Source organism: Cydia pomonella, chromosome 27 (genome assembly GCF_033807575.1).
Source record: "Cydia pomonella isolate Wapato2018A chromosome 27, ilCydPomo1, whole genome shotgun sequence".
Taxonomy (NCBI): Eukaryota; Metazoa; Arthropoda; class Insecta; order Lepidoptera; family Tortricidae; genus Cydia; species Cydia pomonella.
The window spans coordinates 4,831,064-4,849,916 of record NC_084729.1 but is presented as its reverse complement, the minus strand read 5'-3'; the positions used below and the strand labels follow the sequence as shown (position 1 = coordinate 4,849,916).

The 18,853-nt window shown below is 38.2% G+C and overlaps 1 protein-coding gene and 1 long non-coding RNA gene across 9 annotated transcripts in view; one reads left to right on the top strand and one right to left on the bottom strand.

The window, feature by feature from the left end:
* LOC133532413 (zinc finger protein 37 homolog) overlaps window positions 1-18,853 on the top strand; it is a 46,822-nt gene that overhangs the window by 14,963 nt on the left and 13,006 nt on the right. For 4 of the 8 annotated variants that reach the window (XM_061871066.1, XM_061871062.1, XM_061871063.1 and 1 more), the window contains 9 exons: window positions 2,389-2,499; window positions 3,578-3,604; window positions 5,040-5,090; window positions 6,895-7,044; window positions 9,810-9,895; window positions 13,373-13,451; window positions 14,990-15,067; window positions 17,017-17,108; window positions 18,574-18,673. In XM_061871066.1, the coding sequence (XP_061727050.1) occupies window positions 2,389-2,499; window positions 3,578-3,604; window positions 5,040-5,090; window positions 6,895-7,044; window positions 9,810-9,895; window positions 13,373-13,451; window positions 14,990-15,067; window positions 17,017-17,108; window positions 18,574-18,673 (774 nt within the window). The remainder of the gene's footprint in view (window positions 1-2,388; window positions 2,500-3,577; window positions 3,605-5,039; window positions 5,091-6,894; window positions 7,045-9,809; window positions 9,896-13,372; window positions 13,452-14,989; window positions 15,068-17,016; window positions 17,109-18,573; window positions 18,674-18,853) is intronic. The other 4 variants (XM_061871067.1, XM_061871065.1, XM_061871068.1 and 1 more) reach the window with 3 other exon arrangements.
* The window catches only part of LOC133532443 (uncharacterized), a 43,567-nt gene continuing 36,123 nt past the window's right edge, over window positions 11,410-18,853 (bottom strand). Inside the window, exon 2 of the long non-coding RNA XR_009801697.1 lies at window positions 11,410-12,529. This is a non-coding gene — a long non-coding RNA (uncharacterized LOC133532443). The remainder of the gene's footprint in view (window positions 12,530-18,853) is intronic.

The following is an 18,853-nucleotide window of genomic DNA, read 5'->3' as shown; positions in this document are numbered from 1 at the left end:
CATTGCGATTTAAGATTCAAATTAGATTGCAGTTTCTGGAAATGTGACTTGTCTTCAAATGAATCGTCAAAGCTGGATTAATTGGAATATATTTGGATTTTTTGGGAAAACCTTGTAGATTGGTGGGGCCTGGAAAAGGGTTAAGCGATAAGACCGCCTGTTGTTATCTTTATCAAATTGTCTTTGTTTGTTTCTGTACATTTATTGTCAACTATGTGAGGTGTTCAATAAAGAGTATTGTATTGTATTGTACATGCCTTTATTATTTCATATAATTATTATTTTACAAAAAAAATAATATGTGGGCTGCGTACCCATCACGCGCAATGGTAACAGTTCACAAATGTTTCTGAAAATTAGTTTGCTATATGAGTTATGAACATAAATGAAAAAAAAAAAAAACGACCAAGCGCGAGTCGGACTCGCCCACCTCCGTACTTTAACCATTGTATATATTTTTTCCAAATTAATAGTTTTAAGGTTTTACCCTATATTTGTAGTGTAAAACGATAGTACTTGACAAATTTCATAGTTCTAAGTATTCCTGAATTATGATTCCCTTGAGAGTGTCCAAATTTACGTTGACAGCATAAACGGCCGTATTTTTTTTTACGTTAATTTGCAAAGTGTGATTTTTTCACAGCTTCAAGGGTCTGTTAGACCTGAGTATGTAGTATAATTTCTACTGCGGCATGGAAGATCAAACCATAGACCATATTGTGAAACGATGCCCTAAAAGATGCTATCAGGGCGATCCTGGGGACCTCTATAATTTAACACCAGAAGCCGTGAATTGGTTGTGCTATCTCGATTTGGATATATAAGTCTATTTTTTATTTATATTATATTATATGCCTAATACGAAACGCCATACGATTAAATAAATAATTATAATTTCAACTCGATAACTCCATGCGTTTCCGAGATAAAGGGTCTTGACAGACGGACGGACGGACAACAAAGTGATGCTATAAGTTCCGTTTTTTCCCTTTGAGGTATGAACCCTGAAAGGATAAATAAATATGATAATAAGATAAAGTTTGTAAATAAAGATTTTACCAGAGCTGGTATTGTACCCGTATCAGGCAGGCTTAGATAAAACACAAGCATCATTAGGCTTACTGTGCATCACTATGCATCAATGGCTATTCCACACAGAGCGAGCATACGCGCGAGGCAATTTCCTCACGCACAAACCGGCCAGTGTAGACGTGCCTCGGCCGAGGCGGCGCGCGCGTTGTCCTCGCCTGCGCCGCCTCGGCCGAGGCACGAGGCCTGATTAGGATAACCGCGCACAACTTGACATAGATGGCGCTGTACGTGTGGCAGTGTGTGTGAACTTGAACTCGATCCAGGTTTAGAATGAAAACAATAAACCAATTCTTTTTGTCTATTTTCTTAAATAACCTTAACTAGGGTACTTGATATAGTTATTGGCCACTCTTAACAATAAGAGTTCTGTTGCCTGTTTCTTTCTGCCTTACTATAGGGAGCGTGCATGAACTGTAGGAGGCAGCACAGGAGCCGTCAGATTTTTGGCGCTAGGCGTAAATGTGATGTTTATTGTTCCGATGTAGCCCACAAGATGGCAGAACCTACTATGCACAAGAAAACACGTGACGTGTAAATGTACATGTTTATGGTTCCGATTCAGGCCACAAGATGGCAGACCCTCCAACACGCACGGTCCCTATAGTAGTCACCCTATTTATCTTAATATTATAAAAAAAAACTATATAAATTTGAGATTAATAAGCAAGTGCTAACTCCATACATCAGTTTTCTTACCAAAACGCAGGTTATTTTCGCAGTCGACATCTAGCGTCAAGGAGCGGATTCATCAGTACTGCTACTTGACAATAGATGTTGCGACGAACGAAAAGTCTAATGCTCAACATTTTCAGCTAATAACCGGATTAACCGGAACTCTATTTTCAACTTCTACTGTTTGTAATACTAGTTGTAAATTGTTTTAGCAATACATTTTTCGTTAGTCGCGACATCGTGACATCTGGTGTCAAGTAGCGGTACTGATAAATCTATTTTTCGACGCCAGATGTCGACTGCGAAATAACCTGCGTTTTGGTAAGAAAACTTACTTATTTCTCTATGATTTCATATAGTTTAACCATTAACACAGAAGTGGTTCTTATGTTTACAAGTAATTAATTTACATGTCCATCTTTGGGTTAATTATAGTCTTACATATGTGTACCAAAATTCAACTTATTGGTCCAGTAGTTTCTGAGCAAATAGGCAGTAATAGACGGGCAGACAGGCACTACGAAGGATTCAGGATTTTACTTATAGGATTATAAGGGTTCCGTTATGCCCTCAGGTACGGAACCCAAATAATGAGATGATTATAGGTTTTTTTTTTTGCTACAGCGGCCGTGATGAACAATCGTAACGAGAGTGGGGAGAAACGTAAACGTGGCCGGCCGAGAGTGGACAAGACCAGCCCAGAATATTTGGCCAGAAAGCGCGCCAGAGAGCTGGGTAAGTTACATTTTCATCATACTTACTCGTAAAAGGTCATTACACGTAGGCGCTGCCGTCCGTAAATCCTAAATTTCGACCTAGGGCTGTAATGTACGTCTGAAATTAGGCAGATTTTTCCTTGTAAGTGTGATGAAAAACATTTTGTGTGCCATGGGCGACACAGGAATTACAAACTCGTGTTAATTAAGCCCTCATTGGCTTCGGGCTTCAATTCACACGCGATAATTAGCATAAAGGACTTAAGCGCCAATATCGTCTGTGGCCTTTGCGCTATGAGATTCTTCAAGAAGCGGGTATTTAGGGTTTTTAAGGGTCGGCAACGCCATAGAGAAATAGGAATTAATAGAGTGCGCACTCCATACATCAGTTTTGGTAAAAAAATGATTATTATATTCGCAGTCGACATCTAGCATCGAGTAGCGGAACTCTCAGTACTGCTACTCGACAATAGATATCGCGGCAAACAAAAAGTCTAATCTTCAACGATTTTCCGCTAATATTATAACCGGATTAACCGGAACTCTACTTTCAACTCCTACGCTTACTCTGGCTATAATATTAGCTGAAAATCGTTGAGCATTAGACTTTTTGTTTGCCGCGATATCTAGTGTCGAGTAGCAGTACTGAGAGTTCCGCTACTCGATGCTAGATGTCGACTGCGTATATAATAATCATTTTGGTACCAAAACTGATGTATGGAGTGAGCACTCTATTACTTCTTATTTCTCTATGGCAACGCTTAAGTGGCTCCTATGTCCATGGGCGACGATGACCGCTTCCCATCAGGCGGCTCGACTGCTCGTTTGACTAGGCTAAAACAAAAAAAAAACATATTTTAATATAAATATAGTAAAAAATATTTAAAGATAACATATTTAATGTATAGCTCAACCAGGATGCGCAGTGTTAGGGTCTGCAACGCGCATGTAACTCTGGAGTTGCAGGCGTACATAGGCTACGGAGACTGCTTACCATCAGGCGGGCCGCATGCTTGTTTGCCATCAACATAGTATAAAAATATAAAAAATACGTATGTCTGTTAATGTGACTTAAAATTATTTACATGCTTACACAGGAGAAACGCGACGCGCTGTTCAAAATGGTAATTTATATTCCCAATAAATACAGGGTGCCTGAGAAAAATCTTAAGTATTGTAAGCACATCTTCTTGAGGCCATAAAGGATTCACGCTAGACCAGCCCGGGCCCGGGCCGAGGCGTCCGACACGTCATTTTCTATGACGGCTGATCTTTGATCACATGTGCTTTCCATAGAAAACGATGCATCCAAAGCTCTGGTCCGCCCCGGCCCGGTCTAGTCAGTCTTAAGGATGTTAAGATCGTATTCATTTCGTAACTACGTCCAAAAGAGAGGTATGGGCATTGTGAATGTCATCTCGCTTTGTGTGGTAGGGCACAGCCAGTGGATGTCATTCCAGATCTAGAGCAGAGCCCAACTGGGGAAGTATCTCCACCTTACAGAAAACCGCAGCCAAATAACACTAGACCCTACTCATAGTGTTGTGTTCCTGCCGGTGAGTAAGGTTGCCAGAGCTCAACGAGGGGGGTGGGGTTAGGGTCGGCAACGCGCATGTAACTCCTCTGGAGTTGCAGGTGTACATAGGCTACGGAGACTGCTTACCATCAGGCAGGCCGTATGCTTGTTTGCCACCGACGTAGTATAAAAAAAAAAAAGTATAAAGATCGTATTAACTTTGGTACTTATTTGGCATTCAACATTATGTCGCTTGATTCAAAAAAGATTAATGCTTCTCGTTAAAACCAGTTGGTTTCCTGATTCCTCCCACGCACCCTGTATATTAATAAATAAATAAATATTATAGGACATTATTACACAAATTGACAAAGTCCCACAGTAAGCTCAATAAGGCTTGTGTTGAGGGTACTTAGACAACGATATATATAATATATAAATATTTATAAATACTTAAATACATAGAAAACACCCATGACTCAGGAACAAATATCCATGCTCATCACACAAATACATGCCCTTACCAGGATTTGAACCTGGGACCATCAGCTTCGTAGGCAGGGTCACTACCCACTAGGCCAAACTGGTCGTATTGTTTTAAAATATGACCGTATAGGCAATACATATATAGTTTACTGTCCTGCAGCAGAGCTCAGGGGGGCTAGTCAATGTGACAATAGTGCATCGACAAACGTCGATCCACACAGCACATACACATACAGCAATACATGTTTAAAATTGCATTTTTTTTTAGGCAACAAACAGTCTTATACAAAAAATAATGTAAAAATAAGTAATGTGTTAATAGACCTTGAGTGCCCTACCTTAATAATAATAAGTAGCTAGTCTAGGAGCAGTAAGCGGGAAACAAAGTTATCAGTTAGTAACAATAAAGTTATCAGTTAGTAACAATAAAGTTATCAGTTAGTAACAATAAAGTTATCAGTAACTTGAGTGAATCTGTATTCATTCATCCATGTATATGTATGCACGGGCAGGTTCGTTGATACTCGTACATGATTTTTAATTACTTTTTTCCACAGAGGCCTTAGAGAGAAAGGCTAAAAGGGAATACAAACGTCGAGGCGCTGGTGGTATGTTTATAATTAATTATTGTATAACTAACTGTACAGTTGAATAACATCACTTTATGCTAACTAGATTGACTCACATGAAGGTGCTGGCCAAATTTTTATTAAGGCAAAGTACGTCTAGACCGAATTTAATTAATCGTATATTTTAGTAATGCCGCTAATAGTTATTTGGTTTACAAGGGGGCAAAAAAAATTGATTTGTGGCCCATAACTATAAAAGTCACCGTGCTACTAATCGGTTTAGACCTATTTCACCTTAAAATTATGTCAACAAGTGCAAACATGAACCTTACAGTGTTTGAAATATAAGGTTAAGGTCACGGCTGTGGGTGAACATTATTTTCGTTGTCTTTGTTTCTGACCACTCTGTCACGCTTGTATCTATGTCTTCTATCAAATAAAAAAGTTGAGTGCTATTGTATGTCTTTCTGGAAGTATATTATATTTTACCTGAGAAAAAATAAAAACAAAATCTCACCTCATACAAAAAGTTCCACTACGTCACATTTTATTGGGACAAAAAAATAACGAAAACAATTTTGACCCCTGTACTGTCAATTTCTTATACCTATCCCCCATTTATGGTACTATCTCATAATGGATATCTTAAATGATCTACCATGGACAGTTTTCAAGAAATTTGCAGTACACAGTGTAATATGTAAGTCAAACTTAATAACTTACCCAATGATCCGAAATCACGTTAAAAATTGACTGCTACTCATTCATTCTATTAAACATAAATGTTTTCTGTGATACAGTCGATTTTTCGCAATTTTGTAGATGATAGAGGTTGTTCAGTATGGCTGGGCGTTAAAAACACCCTGTACTTTTTAAATTTAACCGCAATATAATAATGTACGGGGATATAGAAAAAAATCTGATAAATACTTAGTATTTTTAACAAAAGTAAAGTTGAGGTTCTTAATGCCAAAAACAAAAACCTAGTCTCCTTATAATATATTTTTTTTAATTCTCAGTTAATTGTGAATAATATATAATTTATTTGAGATCCAGGCAGTCAAAATAATGTCCCTATGTTCTTTCCATATCGTCACGTTTTATATTTTTTGTGTGATGCACTAGAAACTTATTAAAAAAGTCTTACTTTTATTGCCCAGATAAGGCCAATTATTCTGATTAAGGAAACTTTGTCCTGAAACAAATGAATGAAATGAATCAACATTCTGATATATTTCATAAAACAATTGTAGTTCTCTAAATTTATCATCTGATCATTAAATGTCATATATTTTTGAACCTTTTTTTTCACTGTGTTTATTTTTCTTTTTTAATCACTTAATCACACACACTTTTTAAGTATTGATTTTGGGAAATATAAATTAATAGTAAATTATCTTTCTTTGTTTAGTTTCTGTATAAAGCCTAACCGTAGATAGTGAATAAAAGGAAGTTTCCCGAAATCAAAACTGTAAACCCACTATTAATTGCACTACGAAATAAATATAACATTCGTTTATTTCTGAAAAATTACCTAACAGAAAGGTGGAACATCATTTCAGTATTGGCCGTTGAACGTTAATTAGAATTGACCAATAACCATTAAAAATTGGACGGTTACAGTTTACGGTTCAATTTATAATTAATGGTCAATTCTAATTAACGTTCGGCCAACATTGCATAATTTTAACAGAAAATCTTGTTGTTTGCTTGTGTCACGAAGAAAAGTTCGAAGTGAATTAATATAATATACAGCGTTATTTGTTTCGTACTTGCAAAGTGAATCTACTAACCTGGGACATTCGGAATACATCAAAAGTATCATCATTCATGTATTTTCAAGCTAAAGTACTGAAATCAACGAAAGTACTCACGCGCTCGAAAAAGTTACCGCCAAAAAAGTCCCTCAAAAAAGTGCCGCAGCGCGTGGCCCGAAAAATTGGCGATAAAAAGGTGGTTATCCGGAGGAATACAAAATTGATTAGGAGGAAAGGTAAAGGTCCATGTTTAGGCCCGTGCATGTATTGTGTAGGTAGTGCAACGGCTGAAGCTGGCGAGAGTCACGCACGTTTACTTGAGGAAGGCAAGCCCAGTATAAAATCTATGTTTTGGTAAATGTCAAAAAATTAGCACTGGTTCTTAAATGATATTGTAGACCTGATTCTCACAGATCCTGGTCTTTTTGGGTTCCTTCAATTCAGAATCACTAGCATATTCAGTCCTAATGCTAAAAAAATGCCCCAAAAATTTGTATGGAAATTGTAGTTTCCACTACGTCACGCACATACAAGTGAAATAAATTTCCACACTAAAACGTGACGTAATGGAACGGACATTTTGGGACATCTACTTTAAGGGTAGGATGGAGAATGCTGTCGATTCTGAGTAGAATGAGCCCAAGAATGTCCAGATATGTAAGAACAGGTTTTAAATATTTATTTTAGAAAACGCCCAAATACGAATCGCTGTCTCGAGCGAAATTTTAATGCTGGGGGTATAATATGTTTGTGCAAAGTGTAGCATACAATTTTGCATTGCAAAGTATAAACACTTATTTAATGGTAGAAAGTGATGGAATAATACCTATTAAAATAAAATATGGACACGGCAAAATCAGGTCACGTATGATATGGTAAATCTTTTAAATGAATGTGGATTTTCATGCAAAATCACAGACAACCTAGCGTTATAATATGATTGTACTTTTATTATGTACTTTGATATCAACAAATTATTAAAAAAAAATGCTCCTTGAAAATCCACATTACTTTAACAGATCTACCATATCATGCATGACCAGATTTTTCAGGTCCACACTTTAAAAAATACTAAATAATATAAGCAAAATCGATTTGCTCATACCGTCAACCGGGGTGGTTAAGAAATTTTGAGATAAATCACATTTTAAGTTTTGTCACTATTTAATTACATAGTAATTGATAATATGAAGTTTTGTTAAAACTATTTTCTTGAGTAAATGTGCCTCTCAGATTCAAAGATTACCCAGCAATTTTAAATTATTTATTTAAAGATATGTTTATGGCCTAATGAATTGCCTTTATCGGGACAATGCTACTTGTAGGTGTTAATGTTACTTATTTTTATATGTAGACAGGAAATGGTTTTTTTAAATTAATAAATGAATACAATGGAAGTTAATAGTGAAAAAAAAAAATACAAAAAGTCTTAGAACTATTTTCTTACTCAAAAACGTTACATTCCTAACGAGATAACAAAAAAGTTCTATACATCTACTACGAGCTTGGCACTGATCTGACACTGTAATTCGCTAGCGTAACATAACTTACTATCTATGTATCTCGCTCGTACTGGCATATTAGAGCGACAGAGATGTACCATCAGCCGCAAAAGTGCAAGGCGACTTTTCAATGAATTCATTCATATTTTATCCATGCAATTTCGCAGTTAGCTGCGATCTGCATCTTAGATGTATAGAAAGTAAGTTACGCAGACGTTGGCGAATATGTCAGTGTGAGAGTTTATCACGTTCGGTCACGTCCGGTTTGTCACGTTCCGGACTTTTTACACACGCGTGACGTACCGGAATTGTTTTTTTTTAACCAAATCTAGAACGTTATACACACGCGTAACGTACCGGAATTGTTTTTCTTTTAACCAAATCTAGAACTTTTACACAAGCGCGACGTACTGGAATTGTTTTTTTTAACCAAATTTAGAACTTACACACGCGTGATGTACCGGAATTGTTTTTTTTAACCAAATCTAGAACGTTATACACACGCGTGACGTACCGGAATTGTTTTTCTTTTAACCAAATCTAGAACTTTTACACAAGCGTGACGTACTGGAATTGTTTTTTAACCAAATTTAGAACTTACACACGCGTGACGTAGCGGAATTGTTTTTCTATAACCAAATCTAGAACTTTTACACAAGCGTGACGTACCGGAATTGTTTTTTTTTATAACCAAATCTAGAACTTTTTTGGTATGGTGAGTGGATTCTGAGTAAGAAATACAAAAAAAGATGTTCTAAGAAATGAAGACCTCAAATGATATTGGTCATGTTTGGTAGATTTTATCATCGCATGGTAGTTTTTTTGATTGGTATGGTAGAAAATATAGCATCCAAATTTTATAGAACATGTATTGATTTGTTTTGAAATGGTTTTTTGTAGGTAGGAATTTAATATACTTTTTACTAACATCACTAATTGGTATGTGTATTAAGTAGAATTTTGTTTGTTGAATGTTTATGTATGTAGTTAGTATATGGTTAAATTGATATTTATCTTATAAGATTGGTTTTTGCGACGAGAATACTCTACTTCTACTGAGTATTTTTTTATCACATTTTATACATACTTATTTTTTTAAATACCCGTTAAATGTTGTCTGGGAGACATGTAAATGTAAAAACTCAAAATGCGCGTTTTCCCAGAGATAATTTATATTATTATACACGCTGTACTCTACTATACACGATGAAAATTCACCCCCAATGTCCCATCATCATACATCTTAAGTGATTCCATGTCCTCAATGACGAAATATTTTTCATCTATGGGGCTCACGCACTGCAGGTTGGAGGCCTAATGAACATGTATACATTTAAAAACTAGGGCTTTAAAAACAGAAATTTCTTCTCTGAAAGACCATCAGCATTTGACGTCTCATCATAACATCTACGTGATTCCACATCTACAATGACGGGATATTTCTCATGTATGGGACTCGCGCACTGCGGGTTGGAGGCCTAATGCGACTGTGTTTGCAGAGTCGGCGGCGTCCTCGTCTGCCGGTGAGACGCCGAGGGTCAAGCGCAAGTATACAAAGCGGGCGCCTGGAGTTAATAAAGATTCGGTGAGTTATTAGAATATATAGATATCCGAGCAAGCGAAATAATAAAAAATTGTGTTGTGAGCGTAGTGGAATCTAGAGCGTTACGAGATTCCACGGGTTAAACAAACTTTGCTCCAGAGTGAAGCACGAAAATTTGCACAGTCCACGCGAGGAAAATACTAACTGTAAAACATTATAAATCAACGTCAAATTACATTTAATGTGATACGATCCCTTCGACTTGCACTTTTCTGAGTTCTTGGCATTGTATCAAATATGATACATAACAGTTTTTTGTAAAGATTCTGCGCAATAAATAGTTTTTTAATGAACTGACGGATAAATGCATAAAAATTCAATTTTTTTTATTTTATTTAGAAAACAAACAGCCTTTTTTTTACACAAATGATGATGTTTTATTATGCTATACATACATTTTACATTTATACTATGTAGATACATAAATAATATGACTTATTAAAACTAATTATTGAAGGGAAAATTGAAGGGAAACGAGGACGTGGGAGAAGGAGAATATCATGGACAAGGAACATAAGAGACTGGTTGGACGTGGGCAGTACAGAGAAACTAATTCGCATGACTTCAGATAGAATGGCATATAGACATAAGGTCGCCAACCTCCGGGATGGAGAAGGCACTTAAAGAAGAAGAAGATACATAAATAATTATTTAAATACAATGAAAAAAAAAACTTTAAAATTGACTATAAACTAAACAGGAGTAAAAGTAAACAAAAAGAAAGACACAAATACAAACAGCCTTTTACAAATATATCTAAAGTAAATGAACTAAAAATAGGCCTAAAGTTTCCTACATTACTAAGAAAACTATTACATAGAAATGTAAATTACGCAATTATAAATTACCGGGTTACCGGTTTGGTTTAGTTACATGCCAAAAATATTTACGAATCTAAGAAATAAGTGCAAAACTTAGAGTAAGAAACGACATCTTTGTTTCTGCGGCGTAATGTAGATGATTACTAATTAATTTACAGTGACACTTGTGGGCATTATTATTTGCTGTAATAAAGAAGGGTCATCATCATCTCAGCCATAAGACGTCCACTACTGAACATAGGCCTCCCCCTTGGACCTCCACATGTAGCGGTTGGAGGCGACCCACTTTTTTTTAATACTACGTCGGTGGCAAACAAGCATACGGCCTGCCTGATGGTAAGCAGTCTCCGTAGCCTATGTACACCTGCAACTCCAGAGGAGTTACATGCGCGTTGCTGACCCTAAACCCGGCCCCCCCCCCCCCCCCCCCTCATTGAGCTCTGGCAACCTTACTCACCGGCAGGAACACAACACTATGAGTAGGGTCTAGTGTTATTTGGCTGCGGTTTTCTGTAAGGTGGAGGTACTTCCCCAGTTGGGCTCTGCTCTAGATCTGGAATGACATCTGCTGTGCTGTGCCCTACCACACAAGGCGAGATGACATTCACATTGCCCATACCTTGTCACGGTTACTGTCTAGTTTATTAACTAAAAGAGAAAAATGAATAAACTAGATTCGTGCAAAATAAACAACATTTAATTTAAAATAAAATAAAAAAAACAATGATCCGAAATACGCGGGCCACTTAACAAAAAATATGGGTCGCAGGTTTTTTTAATAAATTCACACAAAGATCCTATCCATTTTGCGGTTAGGTACTCTCGCCTGGGTTGTGCCGTCGGTGGTGTACGCGGGCGCCGCAATTGTGGACGACTGTACTTGGCTGCCCGGGGCTTGATGTAGTGCTGGCCCTTCTACTGGCGAGAGTAGCGTTGGTGGTATGTGTGGCTGCGGTGGATCCTCCACCCAAAATAGCAGCCCGAACGTTGGACCCTGGAACGCGTCATCCAAATGTATAAGGAAAAAGTCCGGCAACGTAATTTGTGAGCATCCCCGGCAAACGGCAGGAAAAGAAAGCACCTAAAATGTAGCAGTGATGCCGTGGATGTTCACAATCAGAGTCGGAGATTACAATTTGTAAAGATGATGCAAGGATTTAGAATTTTAAAATGAGGGTGGAAATAAATTCTGATGCAATACCGTTACAGCAGCATGATCGGGCAAAATCATATTTAAACTAATGAATTTAACGTGAAATGATTTGATGATGCAAAGTAAAAACACTAGAATTATCTTAATATCTATTTAGCAAGTAGAACTACATTTGCGTTAATAAATTTACCACTTACCCAATTTGGGGTTTATTCACACACACGTTATAACATTTAACGTATTTACGACGCTAAACACTTTGAGGAACGTTAAGAGATGACAACACGAATATTAATTATATCAAATCGGTTACATTTTCCAAAATAGGTACGTATCAGAGACCGATGATCCGTGTGACGTGTGTTCTATCTCGAGTGCAGTTCGGGAATCGTGGGAGCGATCCGCTAATGCAACTCCCGATAAGTATATTCGACAAACAAAAGAACTCGTTACCGTGAGCGCTAAAATGTTGCTTACGAAATCTTTCGAAGAGCGCTAAAACGGCGCCGACGAATACTTGTTGCAATTTTATGTTTAAAATTGAAAACATTAGTTTGTAAAATTAGTTTTAAGTGGTATTTTCATTTATTTATGTAGTTTATTTAAATAATAGTACTTTCATGTAACGTATAACGTTACAACCTCTCTTTTGGACGTAGTTTAAGGACATACCCGGGTCCTAAAACGTCCAGCGTCTTCCGGCGACCTTAATAAGCTCGTCTGTCCATCTTGTGGGTGGTCGTCCCACGCTGCCCTTGCTAGTCCGTGGTCTCCACTCGAGCACTTTTCGACCCCATCGGCCATCTTCTCTGCGTGCAATGTGGCCTGCCCATTGCCACTTCAGCTTGGTAATCCGGTGGGCTATGTCGGTGACTTTAGTTCGTCTACGGATCTCCTCATTTCTGATTCGATCGCGTAGAGAAACTCCGAGCATAGCCCTCTCGTTGAGCGACTTAGTTTTGAGATGAGGCCGATAGTGAAAGACCACGTTTCGGAGCCGCAAGTCATCACTCAAAGAAGGGTGGCTCGACATAATTATAGCAAAACTAATTCGTGAGGTAATGAAGTGAACCTGCTAGAATTTTTACTGTTCCATGTATCACGGGTGTTACAATGCAATATCCAGAAAAGAAAATGAGGGTTAGCTTGGTGTAAAGAAGTACATAATTTGTGAGTTACGAGTATCTTTAGCCCTTTAACCTTTTGAACGCCACGCGTATCGTACGCGGCGCGTAATCGTGAACCTTGTCGGTACGCATGAAGGTTGATATTGGGCTGTAGCCGCGCGCGTCATATGACGTCTTTGGCGGTCAAAAGGTTAAAGATATCATGGCTTAACAAAAGCCTCAATAACGACTCGAGTTTCGACTTAATGATCTAGAGTCTGAAAAACTGAGTAGTCTTTAAGCACAGGACTCAAACGACTAGACTATTAACAAACACTAAGCCTATTAACCTAATGTTTATTGAAATTTTTGCCAACAGCCGCCAGTCACGGAGCGCGTGAAGGGCAAACGCGGGCGCCCGCGAAAGGATGCCAACAACCATAAACCACAGCAACCCAGTGAGTACGATCGACCAAATTAAAACGGTAGATGCCCAATAAAAATCCCAGTAGTTACCACCAAACAGAGTCGGTACCAGTGGTAAAAAGTGTGAAAAAAACACCAAACCGAGTTGGTACCAATGGTAAAAAGTCAAAAAAATATTCTCAGTAGTTACCACCAAACCGAGTTGGTACCAGTGGTAAAAAATGTGAAAAAAATCACCAAATCGAATTCGTACCAATGGTAAAAAGTGTGAAAAAAAATCCCAGTAGTTACCACCAAACCAAGTTGGTACGAATGGTAAAAAGTGGGAAAAAATGCCAGTAGTTACCACTGGTAACAACTTGGTGGTAACTAGTGGTAATAACCCATATAAACAAGTCATGTCACATCCATTATGTATTATCTTTTTACATATCGGCCCTCTATAAGGCATTAAAAAATCGCAAATTACGGCCGGCTTTACTATTTCGGTGGCAAACAAGCATACGGCCCGGCTGATGGCAAGCAGTCACCGTAGCCTATGGACGCCTGCAACTAGAGGTATTTCATGCGCGTTGCCGACTCTTAACACTCCGTACCTTCGTTGAGCTATGGCAACTGGCATAAACTATGTTGCGTTCCTGCCGGTGAGCAAGGTTTCCAGAGCTCAACGAGGGTGCGGAGTGGTAGGGCAACAACGCGCATATGACAACTCTGGAGTTGCAGGCGTCCATAAACTACGGAGACTGCTTACCATCTGCCCGTATGCATGTTTGCCACCGATGTAGTAAAAAAAAATCGTGTTGATAAAGCAGTCTATGTAACTAAACATAATTTGGTATTAAAACATTCGTGGGATTATAAAACTCGCTTTCACCTCGTTTCATAACCCACACTCGTACTTTAATTAGCCTTTCATTATTTAATACTGTATTGTAATTGTGTAAAGCGGATCCCTTTGTTTGACATAACTATTGTAAGTCATAATGTAATGACTGTCAGATTATCATTAGTCATAATTCTGAAACCGTTAACTTTTCAGGATTTTCGTAAGGTTATCCTATAGATAGGTTAGGATAGGTTTGTTTTATGACAATCCTGAAAAGTTACGAGTTTCTGAGAAAAACCAAATTATGACTAACAAAAATGCGGACAAACCATACATTATAAATAATAATAAATATTATAGAACATTATTACACAAATTGACCAAGTCCCACAGTAAGCTCAATAAGGCTTGTTTTGAGGGTACTTAGGCAAAGATATATATAAATATTTATAAATACTTAAATACATAGAAAACACCCATGACTCAGGAACAAATATCCATGCTCATCACACGAATAAATGCCCTTACCAGGATTTGAACCCGGAACCATCGGCTTCGTAGGCAGGGTCACTATCCACTGGGCCAAACTGGTCGTCAAAACTTAAAACTTACTTGAGACTTAAAACTTTATGGGAAACAATAGAGACCCTGTGTGAAGGCATAGCGAGGGCAGCTCCCAGAGGTATCACATGCGCGTTGCCCACACAGAAATCTATGGCTGTTAACAAACATGTTCGTTTTCAGAGATCCGTGTGCGGAGTAACCTGATGCCTGATAACAATGAGCCTATCACTTTGGACAGTGACGACGAACCGGACCTAGGTATGAGGAGGGATTATTATTCTCTAACTCCTTCACCGTTCAGGCGATCCGGCTTTGGAATGATCTCCCACTCAACATCAGACAGGCTCAAACCAAGCTCTCGTTTAAGCGCATGTTACGCAAGCACTTTTTCGACAAGCTCTCTGGTTGATTGTCCTTCGTAGTCATAGTATTTTTTGCACTGGGTACCTAAATTAATATATATCCTCTTAAGGCCCAGCCATAGAAATGAAAAATCCAAAATTTGCCACTGGAATTTGAACCTATAGTGCACGGAATACAGTAGATTTTATTTTGTTTGAAAATTGCACGAAACAAAACAAATGCAACTCTGTCCTAATTGAATATGATTTAAATTTCATCGAACTGAATAAGTCCTATAGGTAGGACCTTGGGCCTTACGAGGTTAAGTATGTATATTTAATTCTTCTTCCTCGCGTTGTCCCGGCATTTTGCCACAGCTCATGGGAGCCTGGGGTCCGCTTGACAACTAATCCCAAGATTTGGCGTAGGCACTAGTTTTTACGAAAGCGACTGCCATCTGACCTTCCAACCCAGAGGGTAAACTAGGCCTTATGTATATTTAATTATAGTATATTTAAGTAAGTTTATAATCGTTAGTATATATTATTTATCGCTATTTTGCTCGTTTTAAGTTAATTATTCTGTTTTTTTTTTGTTTAATGCCTACACGTACTACTGTTTCTGTTTAGCCTGATGGTTGACTGGTAGAGAATGCCTTTAGGCATTAAGTTGCCATTTGTACTTTATTTGTTATATTGTGCAATAAAGTTTAAATAAATAAATATTATTCACATAAAGTGCAGGTAATCCTGGAGTCTCTACAAGACAACTAGTCACACCAAGTTATGTTGGCAGTGATTTTGATAGCCCGGTCTGTACAAGTGTTAAGTCTTATACGCAATGCTAAAAGACACATCCAAATAAATTACAGACTTAATCGCGTAAACTTAGCCGAACATTTGCGACAGTCGGGACCGAACCACTGGATTGAGCTCCACAATCCCAAAGTCCTCTCAACGGCACGTCTTTACGCAGGAAAGTACGTGAATCAATTGACATCGGAAAACAGAAATTTCAATCAAAATGAGGGACAGGGAATTTCGACGATTTTCCGCTAATATTATAACCAGAGTAACCGGAACTATTTTCAACTCCTACGCTTACTCTGGTTATATTAGCTGAAAATCGTTGAGCATTACCCTTTTTGTTTGCCGCGATATCTATTATCGAGTAGCAGTACTGAGAGTTCCGCTACTCGATGCTAGATGTCGACTGCGAAAATAATAAGCATTTTGGTACCAAAACTGATGTATGGAGTGAGCACTCTATTACTTCTTATTTATCTATGCTCAGATTTAATTTTGAAGGAAAAAAGTTACCACCAATAGTAGTAGTAGTAGTAAAACACATTATTGTACAAAACGAAACATAAAGCAGGAAAAAACACACATCATTTGTACAAAGGCGAACTTATCCTTTTCCGGGTTCTCTTCCAGTTAACTTTTGAGTAATTGAGAAAGAATTGGATAACGGGGAGTCACCCGCATGCTGTATATCGACCAAACTATCGAGATATGAGTTTCACTAGTCGTTATACCACCTTACCGCCTGCGGGGAGTCACCCGCATGCTGTATATAGACCGAACTATTGAGATATGAGTTTCACTAGTCGTTATACCACCTTACCGCCTGCGGGGAGTCACCCGCATGCTGTATATCGACCGAAGTATCTACTTATGAGTTTTACTAGTCTTTATACCGCCTGCGGGGAGTCTTTGCTTTATATCGACCAATGAAACTGAGCCATAACACCCACATTTACGATACTACTTCTCGCGATAATATAAAATGTTTAATCTGAAACTAATATTCGTATTCGATCACCATTCTCGGGTTATTTCATATGAGCCATTTTTGTTGTGCAGGGTCCCCGAGCCAAGCCTCAGATTCTCTGAGTCTGGACGAGAATCTCCGCGCACTCCGACATATACACGAGAAATACGCTAACATAGATAAGGTATGTATATTTCATTTAAGGCCAGTAGGTTCGAGTCCTCTCACTCCCACTTAGCGTAAACGACGTAAACGTGAGCGAGAAGGATGCGCGTGCCCGAGAACGCCGATATCATGGGTTTGAATTATATTATTTTGTATGTTTAATTAAATAAGAAAAGTAATCGACGAGTTCCCTCGAACATAATATTGCTAATTTTTAGGGTTCCGTAGCCGAAATGGCAAAAACGGAACCCTTATAGTTTCGTTATGTCCGTCTGTTTGTCCGTATGCATAGCCATTTTACTCCGAAACTATACTATATATTTTAACAACAATTGGAACGTAGGTGTATTTTGTGAACCGCTAATTAGTTTAAAAGTAAAAATTTATAAAAATATTTTTCAAGAGGGGCACTGTAACTAAACATCGAAAAGAATTTTTTTTTTTTTTTCAATAAAATCATCATAGCATATCATTAAATAGATCTTTAAAAATAACCTTAAGATTGCTAAGAACATTTTTTGATAAGGTAAATACTTTTAGAAACAATCGCTTCGAAAGTCAAAACTATTGTCTCCCCCCTCCTCATACCCCTCTAACTTTTGAACCGGGCGAGCAAAAAATTGGGAAAAAATCTAGATAAAGTTCGGTTTAAAGAATTTTATTTCTCATAAGAATTTTTTACAATTCACTTATTTTATACTACGTCGGTGGCAAACAAGCATACGGCCTGCCTGATGGTAAGCAGTATCCGTAGCCTATGTACGCCTGCAACTCCAGAGGAGTTACATGCGCGTTGCCGACCCTAACACCCTCCCACCCCTCGTTGAGCTCTGCAACCTTACTCACCGGCAGGAACACAACACTATGAGTAGGGTCTAGGGACTTACATGAGAATTAGGAGTAAATAAGTTAACATTGTACGGGTGAGCGTATGCATGCGTATTTACATTCACACAATACAAACAAACAAAGTTAATAAATACTTTCCACGAAAATTATGTTGAGTGTGATCAGTTGGGCCGTTACGGAGTTCGTTCAAAAAAACTATAGATGAAAACACTTTATTGGAAGGAAGCTATTTAAATACGGTATTGATTTAAATGTATCTTACTTCGAGCAACACCGGCTTCCGACACGTCAGAAGGGAGGAGCTTAAGCGATATCTTACCGAACAAATCATTCTACCATTTTTTGCGGGGGGAAACGTGCACACAGTCGCACTTCTCACTCACTACATACAAAATCCAATCTGTAATGACGACACAAATACATAGATAATGACACACGTCAAAGACAAATCTTGCACACCTCGATCTCTTTTTGTGTACGGACGAGTCACAACATGCACCGCCATATGTACAGTTGTACCTATGCGTCGGCAGAGGGGAAATAGTATGAATGCCGTCTACCTTTCCGGCGTTGCTCGAAGGTATCTTAGGGAAGGTAGATGGTTGTAGAAAAGTAAAATACAGTATTTTCCACAGGATGACTTGTACGAAGCACATTTGCTCGCGGCCAATTTCAAGAAGCCAGACGAGCGGCCGAGAGACGACGACGAAGTGCTTTCTGTGAGGAGTTCTGAAGGTAAACCTTGTTGACTAAAGCACTAGCGAAGGTCTCCTTTTTGTCTCGGGCAAACTACTCTCGTATGTCCGGATGTCCTCGTCTGCAGGTCACAATTCTCACCCGATTCTCATACACATTCTGTGTAGTCATTGTGTGTGTGATTCTGTAACATTACGGCTAGCCGTGTTGAAAAACGTT